Source organism: Oncorhynchus mykiss, chromosome 7 (genome assembly GCF_057628025.1).
Source record: "Oncorhynchus mykiss isolate SJ-2025 chromosome 7, ASM5762802v1, whole genome shotgun sequence".
Lineage (NCBI taxonomy): Eukaryota > Metazoa > Chordata > Actinopteri > Salmoniformes > Salmonidae > Oncorhynchus > Oncorhynchus mykiss.
The window spans coordinates 34,961,430-34,975,407 of record NC_143028.1 but is presented as its reverse complement, the minus strand read 5'-3'; the positions used below and the strand labels follow the sequence as shown (position 1 = coordinate 34,975,407).

The window sequence follows — 13,978 nt, the reverse complement described above, 5'->3', positions numbered from 1 at the left end:
ATATGGAGTTTGTCCTCCCTTTGCTGATATAACAGCCTCCACTCTTCTGGGAAGGCTTTCTACTAGATGTTGGAACATTGCTGGGGGACATTGCTTCCATTCAGCCACAACAGCATTAATGAGGTTGGGTACTGATATTGGGTGATTAGACCTGGCTTGCAGTCGGCAATCCAATTCCTCTCATAGGTGTTTGATGGGGATGAGGTCAGGGCTCTGTGCAGGCCAGTCAAGTTCTTCCACACCGATCTTGACAAACCATTTCTGTATGGACTTCTCTTTGTGCACAGAGGCATTGCCATGCTGAAACAGGAAAGGGCCTTCCACAAACTGTTGCCACAAAGTTGGAAGCACAGAGTCGTCTAGAATGTTATTGTATGCTGAAGCATTGAGATGTCCCTTCACTGGATCTACGGGGCCTAGCCCGAACCATAAAAAACAGCCCCAGACCATCACTCCTCCTCCACCAAACTTTACAGTTGGAACTATGCATTTGGGCAGGTAGCAACTGCCAAACCCAGATTTGACCATCTGACTGCCAGATGGTGAAGTGTGATTCATACTCCAGAGAACACGTTTCCACTGCTCCAGCATCCAATGGTGGAGAACTTTACAACTCTCCAGCCGATGCTTGGCTTTGCGCATGGTGACCTCGAAAATGAGTGTTGCAACTGAGGACAGACAATTTGTATGCACTAACCGCTTCAGCACTCGGCAGTCCCATTCTGTGAACTTCTGTTGCCTACCACTTCACCGCTGAGCCGTTGTTGCTCCTAGATGTTTCTATTTCACAATAACAGCACTTACAGTTGACCAGGGCAGCTCTATCAGAGCAGAAATTTGAAGAACTGACTTGTTGAAAAAGTGGCATCCTATGACAGTGCCCTGTTGAAAGTCACTGAGCTCTTCTGTAAGGTAAGTCTAATGCCAATGTTTGTGTATGGAGATTGCATGGCGGTGTGCTCGATTTTATAGACCCGTCAGCAGCGGGTGTGGCTGAAATAGCCAAATCCACTAATATGAAGGGATGCAATATACTTTTGTATATATGGTGTTTTACTGACACATGTACATAAACAGCGAATAAGGATTACTCATGATGAAATGTAGACATAAAATAGCAGCGATTGGGTTATAATTCCTATGTGTTATGAGTACGTCAACAAGTGCAAGAGATTGATATGATGATTGGTCATGAATCATTGAGCCATGTTTTGTGGCCATGGATAACGTTAATAATAGCCTGTTTGTTTTGCCAACTTATCAGTCATATGAATGGAGCGCTTATTTCAGCACCATGGAGAGCTATGGTTGTTGGCGCTGAACAGTAAGCAAACCTAAAAAAAAAACAAGTCAGTCTAACATAGAAATTACTTTTCACCCCTTGCGACAGACGGTTTTGTCATTTAATTGAAATTGTCATCATATTAGACAAAATAAATGTACATGTATGATAGGGAGATGATAGGGGAGATGATAGGGGTTTTGAAGAATGTTTTCAATCAGGGAAAATATAAAATGAGGTGACCATTGGAACCCGATACATTTTGGGAACTTGCTGTTATCGCTTCCACACAAGGTGTGGAAACAAAGTGAGATGGCGCGCGCCTGCTTGTCTATGATTACGTCAAGTTGGGGTCGGATTTGGTGAACGGTGGGAGTGTGTCAGACATATGTGCGACATGGGCGGGAATAAATATGTGTTTATAAACCCCCAGTGTGTGCTTAGTGGGGCGGAAACACTTCACTGTGGCAACGAGCGGAGACGACGAGGAGAGGGGATGGGAGACGCGTCGCATGAGCGTCGGCTCTGGTTCTCCAAGGGTCTTTGGGGGGTTGGCTAGAGGAGGCGCGTTGCAGTCTGACCCCTCCATACCATCTGTGTGGATGACCACTTCAACCTCATCCGACAGCGTTAAGAACCACGGTTACTCAAAGACGGAGATGGGCGTCATTTCAGTGGAGAACATGTTGGAGGAGTCAATGGCGCTTTCGAGACACCTGTCCGTGGATCGATATGAGCAAGAGCTCGGCTGCGAGAGGGTGGTTATCAACATTTCAGGTTTGCGATTCGAAACTCAACTAAAAACTTTCAATCAGTTTCCCAAAACGTTGCTCGGGGACCGGAGAAAGAGGATGCGTTACTTTGACCCACTGAGGAACGAGTATTTTTTCGACAGAAACCGACCCAGCTTTGATGCCATTCTCTATTATTACCAGTCGGGAGGGCGCATCAGGAGACCTGTTAACGTGCCCATTGACATCTTCTCTGAGGAGATCAATTTCTATCAACTCGGGGAAGAGGCTATGGAAAAATTCCGGGAGGATGAAGGATTCATAAAAGAAGAGGAACGTGTTTTACCAGATAATGAATTCCAAAAGCAGGTTTGGCTTTTGTTTGAGTACCCTGAAAGCTCTGGGCCAGCTAGGGGAATAGCCATAGTCTCCGTGCTTGTCATTTTAATCTCAATTGTTATATTCTGTTTGGAGACCTTGCCTGAGTTTCGGGATGACAGAGACCCTGTCACTGTGGCACGTACAGTCAACGGGACGGCCTCCTACCACGTAAATCCATTCACCGACCCTTTCTTTGTGGTAGAGACACTTTGCATAATATGGTTCTCTTTTGAGTTGCTGGTCAGGTTCTTCGCGTGCCCCAGCAAATCCACGTTCTCAAAAAACATAATGAACATAATCGACATTGTCGCCATATTTCCCTACTTTATCACTTTGGGGACAGAACTGGCTGAGAAGCAGGGTAACGGTCAGCAAGCCATGTCCCTGGCCATTCTCAGAGTGATAAGGCTCGTGAGAGTCTTTCGCATCTTCAAGCTCTCCAGGCACTCTAAGGGGCTACAGATTTTAGGGCAGACACTAAAGGCCAGCATGAGGGAACTTGGACTGTTGATATTTTTCCTTTTTATTGGAGTTATCCTTTTCTCAAGTGCTGTTTACTTTGCTGAGGCCGATGACCCGTCATCCAGTTTTACAAGCATCCCAGATGCGTTTTGGTGGGCTGTGGTCACCATGACTACGGTCGGATATGGAGACATGCACCCTGTGACCATTGGTGGCAAAATTGTTGGGTCATTGTGTGCTATTGCCGGAGTGTTAACTATTGCTCTCCCTGTGCCAGTTATTGTCTCCAACTTCAATTACTTTTACCATAGGGAGACTGATGGAGAAGAGCACGCACAGTACTTGCATGTCAGCAGCTGCGAGCACCTACCCTCAGCCACAGATGAGCTGAAAAGGACTCGTAGCACCTCATCTCTGGGCAAGTCGGAATATATAGAGGAGGGCATCAACAGTGGGTATAAACAGCCCAACTTCACCAATGAGAATAGCCAAAACTGCGTGAACATCAAAAAGATATTTACGGATGTGTAAACGCTTTCACTTTATATGGAGTATGACGATAGATAGAATACAGTTGTGACGACTATTTTTTCTATGATGGCTAATCGTGACGTGTCGGTGCATACTGTATCTGCCAGGTGGAGTGTGCACCCCTATAGTGTACCAGACAAGTCCAACCGTACTGTGATCGTTCGATTCGTCCTTGAGTCAAAAATAGGTGTTGATGTTCGGTAGTTCGATAGGTTGTAAGTGTTGCATATTTACCCCCGAATCTAAACAGAGTTGTCGTTGTGTTTTTTTGAGGGGGAAAGTTCAGATATCAGTGTTCAGTGTTTTTGTCATGAATAGCAATATAATCTACAATGTCTGTATGATGTCATTTTAATCGGATGATAACATAGGCTATGGCCGGACTGAATGGGCAACCTATGCGTATTGGAAATATCATGGGCATAACATACTGCACTATGAGAGCCGACTGAGTATTGTTTAGGCTCTTATTGTTCTGATCTGATACAAAGGGGAATTTAGGCTACGTATTTGTTATGTGTTTACAATGTTACTTTTAGCATTACAGCTTATATTCTATGCCATTTATTTTTTTTAGATATGGAAGGGATCAAGACTTTGGAATGCCTTTGATAAAATACCTGCATAAAATCTAAATGTATCATTACGCAGTACATAGGCTAAAATATAGCCTACTGATATAGTGGTACTAATCCTTGGTAATCGATGTATCTTATTGAAATTCGATCCAAAGGCTGTCATCAGGACTATTTGGAATTTATTTTCCTACAAAACATGACTTCAAGACTGTTTCCATCATGGAGGATAGTGTGAGCACATTGATGAAGACATGGACACAATGCATAGTGCGAGTGGATAGAAGAATGAAGAACAGCAGTCACGCCCCCTGGATGCGACTGAGCCCGCGTTGTGATGCAGTAGCCATGACGACTACAGATTCCTGGGTAAGAGCAAATGCCTCTAAAATGAAAATGGCCTATGTGTCATCTGTGTGAGTCAGTAACATTTATTCTGTTTTCAAAATTGACTGCAAAGTGTAAATCGGATGATTTTGGTCATAAAGTCAGTCTCATCCAAAATTGAGTTTGTGAATTATAGGAAAAAATGGTAGGCCCAGGTCACAGAATGAAGGGTACCCTAACAGCTTTCCATGGGCTGGGTTCATTTTAATCCTACCCACATGCCCACAACTCGCAACACGCTAGTAATCATCAATTGGAGTGCACATAATCATAATGCCCATGGTCAATTTGGTTGGAAATTTGATACTCTGGGCGGCAGGGTAGTCTAGTGGTTAGAGCATTGGACTAATAACCGGAATGTTGCAAGTTCAAACCCCTGAGCTGACAATCTGTCGTTCTGCCCCACTGTTCCTAGGCTGTCATTGAAAATAAGAATTTGTTCTTAACTGACTTGCCTAGAGGTAAAATAAAATTCCTATGGGGGTATTTAGGCAGAATTGGTAAATTACACAACATGGGTTGGACTAAAAACCTCAAACCAATTAAATTGTAGAAATTCATATACATATATTGAATGAGATGAAAATATTGTCCCTTTTTTTTACATTGTGTTATATATTGACGGTCCCTAACTATCCCTAGAGATAGGTTATCCAAAGTCAAACCAATTTTGCCACAGTTGTCTGTCTTGTCCTGAAACGTTAATTCTCTTTTGGACAGTGGAGATCGGATTTCAATATTGGAAGCAATGTTGCACATTTCGAGAGACAGCGAGCAATGTTTGTTTAAACCGCTGTTGTTGCCAACCAAGTGTTAGGCTAGAAGCAAGGTGAAATAATATCTAGATGCTTTTTTAACAGTGGAGATCAAGTTAATCAACTGTCTGGGTGAGCTGATTGGACACTGGATGCACAGGGATTAGTCTGATGGAACAGAAAACAACATTTTTGCATCATAGGCTTACCTGTGCTAAACTGATTTTTTTTAGTATGGCTTAGTGGTAACTAACAATGCTTGTTTTGATCAACCCGTCGTAGAAAACCTGCATGAAGTAAGTGCGGCCCTGTCAGTTTTATTGTCCAATCATGTTGCTGTCTCCGTGTCTGTGTATAGGAACCCCCCCCCCTAGTCCTTCTTTAAAATATAATGAATATGAACAAGTACAGGGTTTCTGTAGTTTGACAGAGTTTTCCTCCTCCCCAAGGCCAGGTGTATTTCCAGGAGTTTTTTGTGTGACCTGATTAGAAAAGCTCTGGTCCCATCATAGCCTATATATAGCCTATATACGTCATACCATATAAGGTGCGTAGTTTTACCTTCTTAAGTTACCAGATCAGGAAAAATGATGGCCCCCAGAAACGTTTTTTTTTCTTCACCACACCACTCTGGGACCTCTGGTGTCACCTCTGCGTTGCGATTCCACAGATGGATTACCAGCCCACCTTGAAGGAGAGAGCAAAGAGTCCTCCTTGACCCTTAATGTGATAAATAGGTTGACCCATAGACTAATGAAACAAGCATTTACATAACAATCGACTTCATAGAATGGTTTCATAGTTTTTGTGGAGCCTATATCCGAGACAACAAATTGATGAGACACAATCAATTATGCATTCAATTAATAAACATGTTTTTGGTTGTGTTATTGCATGCAAAAAGAGGATCAACATAAACCTAACACCAAAGAGCAGCAATAATATCATTATAGGTCTACTTCAACTGCCTGTTCGAAATATGTTATAGCCATATTTTATTATCTGAAATCTTGCAGTCCTGAGTCGTTCATTACCATTCCTTCTCATTACTAGTAGTCCATGGGCCAGAGAGACACATTTCATTTTTATTCCACTTAGGGGTGGCAAAGTCTAATGATGCATTTCATTAAGGTCTGTAGGTTCTATTTTGATCTGATACCCACGTATCGGCGGTAGCTAAATGTGGTTATCACTGCATTATATGTTATGCGGTTAGTTGGGCCAACAGGGTATGAAATGTCATTTTGTATTATCATGGAACAATCTTTTCATACTAATGTAATTGATAGACAGTATTATTAACTTAATAATACAACACCAATTAAGGTATGAAACAATTGAAATGGTAATGACATCTCTATGGGCCCACCTTGGGGGATCAAAGGTCATATATGTAAGCATTTTTGGGTACATCGAGACAGGAAGGTCAGTATTTAGATGTGCTCTATTATCACATGGCACCCTAGATGATAACTACATCACATTTCACACAGAACAAGGAGACCCATTGAGATTTTTGTTGTTGTTGTCATTATAGATTTCAGTCCCAGCAGCCTATTTTCAAGATGGCCACCATTCATTTCAATGGGGAGGGACTGCATTGATTTTTCATGGCGATAACTGAATACATAATTGGTGTAATATGCACAATAATGGCTTAAAATGTGTGTTACAATGAGGATAAGACAACATGATGGCCCAAGTATGTCAGTTATATGTATTTAGCCAAATATGACCAGAAGAGTGGTAGAGAAAATGCCATAAATAGCTGTCTGAATTGTTGAGTTTTGTAGCCATTTCAAATGTATTACATTAAAACACTTAGAATATGTTTTAGCAGCATTTACGGATGTCTATTGATGAAAATGATATGCAATATGATTCTATAAATTGTGTTATCAAGAAATGTGATGCGAAACCTGCCCCGTACATTGCACCCTATATGAAATCCCATAGGAATGCATTACATCCAGCAAAGAGGTACCCCAAAATGTCTTCATAACGGGCACACCAAACTTAACATAAAGCTAGGAAAAGTCTAAACAATGATGCCTAGCTATTGCTGATGTAACCACGGGGTACACATTTTCCAAGATGGCCGCCAACAGGCTCCATTGGATTTAATTGGATGGGCAGCACGTTGCCTAGCTGTTAAGAGCATTGGGCCAATAACAGAAATGTCGCTGGTTCAAATTCCAGAGCCAACTAGGGGGAAAATCTATCGATGTGCCTTTGAGCAAGTCGCTCTGGATAAGAGCTTCTGATAAATGACTAAAATGTAAATGTCTGACATTGCCACAACTCTTTCAATAACGATAATTCCAAAATGCTTATGATTATACAGATTACACATCCAATTTAGCCAGGTTTTAAGAATAGATCATCTTTGCAAAAATATTAGCAGAAATATGCCAAAACACAATTCATACCTGGTTTTGGTCAGTATTTGCATCCCTCCTTCTATATTTTATATTCAAACAATTAAAAAGTATCTTTAATATTCCTAAAGGGATATTTCACTGGTTTGTAGTGATTTTAATGATGTACAATATTATGTCCTGAATCCACTGTTTACTGTTCCTCTCACAACAAACAGAAAGGCCATATAGGCTTAAAGGCCAAGAAAAGGAGACGGCAGTGGACATAGACAAGCCACGCACAAACACCAGCATACATAGAAACAAATGTGCCATGGTAAATGCATAAAAATGAGAAAATGACGAATGTAATAACACATGAACAAATAAAGAAATACATGAATTATTTTTATTGTCAATCTCTGTTTAACTAATCACTTATAACAGCAATGAAGATGAGTAGCCTAATTATACTGATTCATAATTAATCCTGATAATTAGGTCACGTCTTTTGAAAGTCAAAATGTGAGAAGGACAGTACATGCACAATGTAATGTCAACAAAATAACGTAAACAACATATTCATTTTCTTTTTCACTCTCACCGTCTGGGGGCTGTAGGGCTGGTCATTTGCACCGTACTCCCGCGGGGTATTGTCCCTGTTCTGCTCTGCAGTCTCCCTCTCCATCCCGCAGTAAGAGCAGCTGTTACGATGAATCATAGCCATCACCAGCCATGGTGCACCGTGCCCTTCCATCAAGGCTGATCAGACCCAATTCACCTAGATTTAATCAGTTACGCACAATTTAGATTTAGTTGAAATCTAAATGGACATAATAGGGCCTGACTATCTCTGTAAAAAAAAAGACATCATCCTAGTTGAGAAACCATTTGACATTTGAAAGTGAGAAAATTGTAGTAGCCTAATTAATTGGTTGTTAAAATGGGCTCGAGCAGAATTAGCTTCACAGATCTCTTTTTATGTCCTTGTAAATTTACCCACCACTACTTGAAAGGGCCATTAACACAACAACGCTCAGTGCTGCCCTCAAGTGAGAGAACTTGTGTAGGACAGAGAGGATCATTCATTGTTATGTTCCACATTATGATAGTCTAGACCCTTTTATTCCCATATCAAACATGCACAATTCAATCAAAGATGAATGAACTGATAACGGCAGTATATGTAAGGATGTATGACTCGACAGAATCCTAAATTCACATGTAATTTCCCCTTTTTCACAGGATGGAAATTTTCATCGCCCCATCTCAACCTGCCAACAACCATCATCCAACCAACAATGCGGCAGTAAAACACCTCTACTCTGGAGGTAATTTATCTCTATATTTTTCTTCCTTATGTAATGTGGTGGATTATGACGTTAGCAAATGAGAGAGCTTATCGTCTTGGACATACTGTACAGTCATAAAAACTGCCTGAGCTTCGCCCAAAGTATTTTGACTGGCCCATAATAGACTTTAACGTCAGTGTCTCAATCTCTTACCTCCAAAGGCCTACAGGAGGATTGCCCTGACACATCACTATGGGATTCAAGCTCCACCAGCACAACCCTCCACCAACACAAACCTTCCACACATACACACGGTACTGTACTGGCCCGGAGAGAGACGACAGAGGCAAGGTGCCACTCCAATGGACTGCCTGGGGGAAAGGAGCATGTGCTGCACTCTGTCTCTTCCCTAGTGTCTTAGTCCTGGAATAAGATCCCAGAGAGACCCGTACAAGAGGACACACTGTGTATGTTGCCGTTATGTATCTCCCTAGTCTTCAGCAGGCCTGTGTTTGGTCTATAGCTACCCCCAGTGGAGTAGAAGACTGAGGTCATGTTTTGTAGCATCACCATGTATTCATGGTGTGTTGTCGTTGTCCCAGGACAAAATGTAAGCACATAAATGTATCTGCAAATCAGACAGCGTTTGCATGTTGTCGCTTAAGTGAAAATCATTTTAGGGTCACAAATTGGGATTGTTCACCTCAAGAGGTGAATGTCTTTGAGAAAATGTATTTAACACACTCACACGCGCGCAAGCACACACACACATATTATTGCATTCCTCCACAGGAGGTTGGTGGCACCTTAATAAGGGAGGACGGCCTTGTGGTAAAGGCTGGAGCGGAACCTGTGGAATGGTATCAAATACATCCAAACACATGGTTTCTATGTTTTTGATGCCATTCCACCCGCACTGTACCAGCCATTATTATGAGCCGTCCTCCCCTCAGCAGCCTCCACCGCATCCCTCCTCTTTTTTTCCCCCTTCCCTCCTCCTCTCTCTTCCCATTCTACACTCTCATCCCCTCTTTCCAACATTTTATCTTCTTCACCAACAGCGACAATAACGGCATGGGGAAAGTCATCAGATGAACTACTCTTCAGAAAGCAGTGGCCAAATAACGTCACAGCTGCAGGTTGTTCCAGGTGGCTTGATCAGAAGTGCTTGAGTGGCGTTGTTCTCTCTGACTTCTTTCTCGAAACATGGTCCACTCTTCGCTTCTCCCCACTTCCTTTTTATGGGGTATAGTTGGGTAAATTAAAACTCGTCTGTGAGTTATCCTAGCAATAAATCACTTGTCAGTAAATCTCACCATTACTGCCCATGTGGAAAACCTCGAGCTGCAGTTCAGTGCATCTCCCAAGATTCCTAAATGAGTCATGTGATTCCATTTCTATTTAGTCAACCCTGCACATACATTACATACATTATATCTATGTAATGTGTGTGTGTGTGTGTGTGTGTGTGTGTGTGTGTGTGTGTGTGTGTGTGCGTGTGCGTGTTTGCGTGTGTGTGTGTGTGCGCGTGTGTGTGACTGTGAAAGTGTGTGACAGTGTGTGTGTCGATGGGAATGTGTGCAGCATGTACAGTACTGAATACATGTACGCTTGAGCCGATACCCAGCTGTAAAATGTAGATAGTCTCAGCTGGTACTGTACGCCTGGCTGACTGCACTCTAGAACCCTTGGCATCGGAGTGCTGAGAGACACTTCTCAGGAGAGGCACTCTCTCTATTGCCAGGAATGAGGAACAACCCCCTTCATACAGCCACACACACACACACAAACCACACACACACACACGTCATCCATATCATAGATTAGTTGCACAAAACAAAGCCAAATCCCCCTTGTTCTCTGTGGCTCGGTAGAGGCTCTGGCTGCAGGCAGACGTATGTGCGTGCGCATGTTTGTGTCGTGCTCATGCAGAGGAGGAGAGAAGACCCCGAGCATACTCCTTCCACTCCCAGGCAGACATCTGCCACATGAAAAGAGTGATGCTGTGATGCAGAAAGGAGTGATGCTGATGGGGCGGCAGGTAGCCTAGCGGAGTGTTGGGCCAATAACCGTAATGGTTGCTGGTTCAAATCCCCCAGGCGGCTAGGTGAAAAGTCTGTCGACGTGCCCTTGAGCAAGGCACTTAACCCTAATTGCTCCTCCTGTATGTCACTCTGGATAAGAGCTTCTGCTAAAAGCTATAATGATATAGGGGATGCAGTACATTCTGGGGAGAGTACTTTTATGGTAGTACTAACTTCACCAACTGTATTGATGATTGTTTATATCTGCAAAAAAAAAACTTTTTCATGTTGTCTTAGCCCTAAAACTGTTATAAAAATGTACATTATATGGCATCAGCCAGTAATAGCATGCTTCAGACATCGTGCTGTTATTACTCTGGGTGCAAACTGCAAAGCATCCATCTACTCTTCAGAGGAGATATTTATAAAGTTCACTCTTCTGAATCATGACTCTGCGTTCAACGCTTTGAGTCAAGACAAAGGGAAGCCCACCAAACATATCATGAGGAGTGTACACATACACACTTTTCTCTCAATGGATCTAAATACCAAGCCAGTCATTAAAGAACGGGTTTTAGTATAAAATTTTTATTGTATTCTGTGCTTAGCTGTTTGGCTGTATGTATAACGACGATCCACTCTCCGATCAGTTGAAGGAGCTCAAACAGGACCAAGGATACCAGAGGTTATGGAAAATGTATAAATTAATTCATCAATCATTTAAAGGGGAAAGAAGACTCATATTACCCTCATTGCTAAGTATGAATACCACCGTTGCAAAACTGTTTCAATTTCTAACATTGTCATTGCCCCCCCAAAATGTCTCAGCCAACAAAGTCAGACAAATCCTTATGGTATTACAAGGCCTGTTTCAATAAACTGCTTTAGTGTTGTTACTGGACACTGTAAAAATGCATTGGTCTCTAGAAAGAATGCTGTGTCACTGTGCTTTGACTTTACCTCTAATATCCTAGATGTGAGGAGAGAGGGAGACTCTCCAGGAGTGACGACAGGGCTTCCTCTCCTCTGCCTTGTGAAGCCCTAGGAGCAGTCACCATAGCAACAATATTAGACTAAGCACAAGACTGTTCAATGGTAGAGGAATTTCAGGTTGGAATGTAACAATATAGTCCTATTAAACACAATGGTTATAAATAACCATGTTATTAAAACCGTCATAATTTAACGGCTCTCCATCTCGACAGTCCTTAAAACACATTGATGGAAGAGACCAGAAACACAAATAGACTCGCTATCAACAAAGGAACTCGCTATCAACAGTCACCAGGAATTCACTATCAACAGTCACCAGGAATTCACTATCAACAGTCACCAGGAATTAACTATCAACCGTCACCATTAAAACAACCAGATTCAGTTGCATTCTGTTTCAATTTCTATCATTGTCATTGCCCCCCCAAAATGTTGTCCCCGTTCATTGACAGCTCCCCAAAAACTCCCGGCTCGGGGGACGACGTGACCCAGAGACCTCTAGGTGGCCTCTGTACTCCCCCAGATGTCTACACTGAATGCCAGGTCTAGCTTCCTAGCATCACATACGGACCATCTAAACACACGCTCCTCATTCCTGCTCCTGCAGTACTGCAGGTTCTTGTCCCAAACTCCGCAGTGAAACACCTGACTTAGCTCCTCAACCACAAAATACCTCTTCAGATCCAAATATATCCAAAAGGGCTAGGGGCAAGGGGGTAGAGGAAAGCCAGTTGTTTCTGGCCCATACCCCAGTAACACACATGGAAGTTCCATCATGGCGCACAGGGAATCCCCTGCTATCAGTAGCACTGATTCGTCCCTGCCTCTCACTGACTGGGCCTGAGTCATGCAGCTGCAGAGCCAAACTAAACTTTATATGAGCTCATAGAAAATGGTTCCCTGCAGCAATGGGATAGTTTACTGGTTGGTGTCTTCATTTATTCTCTGTTCGTGCGGTCGCCAGAACTGCAAATTTTATGAATGTGACCTGTTTGAGTGAAATGTCACATTTCCATGGAAATACAAACTGTCCCTACTGACAGCTTGTTGGTCTATAGCGGCATGTGTGTTCACCTCTGTCTGAGGTGAACTAGTCTGCTAGGCTGAGAGGGAGGCTACTGCTGATGCTGATGCTGTTGCCGCAGTGATATGAATGCCCTTGTGGTTCTCTCTCCTGGCGTCCTGGCTCGGCTCCAGTGTCTGCTCCGTGGTCACGCCCTCCATGCTGCCTGCCCCGATGTGGCTGTACGTTGTCCAGGCTGCAGCATAACTGGATCTTGCTGGACCTCCTCTCTCCTGTCCGTGCACACTGCAGCACAGGGACACAGAGAAGGACAAGAGAATGTTCGACTACTGCAGCACTCAACCTTGGGTCTCTTTGAGAACTGCTCACTCAGGGTGTCCACACTGCCAACACCGCTTGTCTCGCAGCACTCTACAGTATGTTTAGGCCACCTTGTTTTCTTTCAGTATCCTGTATGGTGTGTATACCACGTCCCCGAGCTGTAGTCCTTATGGTACCTCAAGAGACAGCCCAGTAATAGTCTCTCTCTCCAACACAGTTGTGTTGAAATGACTCACATCCCAACGGGATTGGAAATGTATCGGGGGAAACCTTTTTGCTTCAGGGTGCACAATCACTAGTTGTCCTAAGAAAAATAATGTAGAACTTAATCTGTTGACAGTATACAGACTATAGGAAGGTCATTTCAGTCCAAGTTGCCCACGAGACTGAAGACGGACCGACACTAATGAGGGTATTGTTCCAAGGTGGGAATTACATCATCTTATCCAGTAGCAAGAGAATGTGTTTTCATGCATTTAACAAATGCAGGGAAGTGCATGATATCATCTGTGCCCTCTCCCCTGGGCATTTCCTGGATGTGCTACCTGATCTTGGCTGATAAGCTATTACTGTAATACAATTCAGTACGTCTTTGAATGAAGGTGTCCTTGAATCTCTCTTTGAACCATTACTGAATCATTCTAAACATAAACATTTCAAAGTACATATTTTGTGTACTTCATCAACCAGTTGCAGTGATTCTCTCTTTGCGTTATGAACAGTATCATTTGTTTAGATGCCATTTAGAAGACACTTTCATACAAAGCAATGTGGGCATACATTTCACATAGGGGTGGTCCTGGGAATTGAACCCACTACTCTGGCATTCCAAGAGCCATGCTCTACCAACTGAGCTACAGGGT

The 13,978-nt window shown here is 42.9% G+C and overlaps 1 protein-coding gene across 1 annotated transcript; it reads left to right on the top strand.

Moving 5' to 3' along the window:
• Positions 1 to 1,571: 1,571 nt before the first annotated feature.
• Positions 1,572 to 9,391, top strand: LOC110527758 (potassium voltage-gated channel subfamily A member 3-like). The gene is made up of 3 exons (XM_021609254.3): positions 1,572 to 4,331; positions 8,707 to 8,792; positions 8,975 to 9,391. Exon 1 carries the CDS (start codon positions 1,795 to 1,797, stop codon positions 3,385 to 3,387), a length of 1,593 nt encoding a protein of 530 aa, XP_021464929.2. The 5' UTR covers positions 1,572 to 1,794; the 3' UTR covers positions 3,388 to 4,331; positions 8,707 to 8,792; positions 8,975 to 9,391.
• Positions 9,392 to 13,978: the final 4,587 nt, after the last annotated feature.

What these genes read in the sequence shown, in the direction of transcription:
- LOC110527758 (XM_021609254.3), top strand. Translation starts at nt 1,795, where the DNA reads ATGAGCGTCGGCTCTGGTTCTCCAAGGGTCTTTGGGGGGTTGGCTAGA.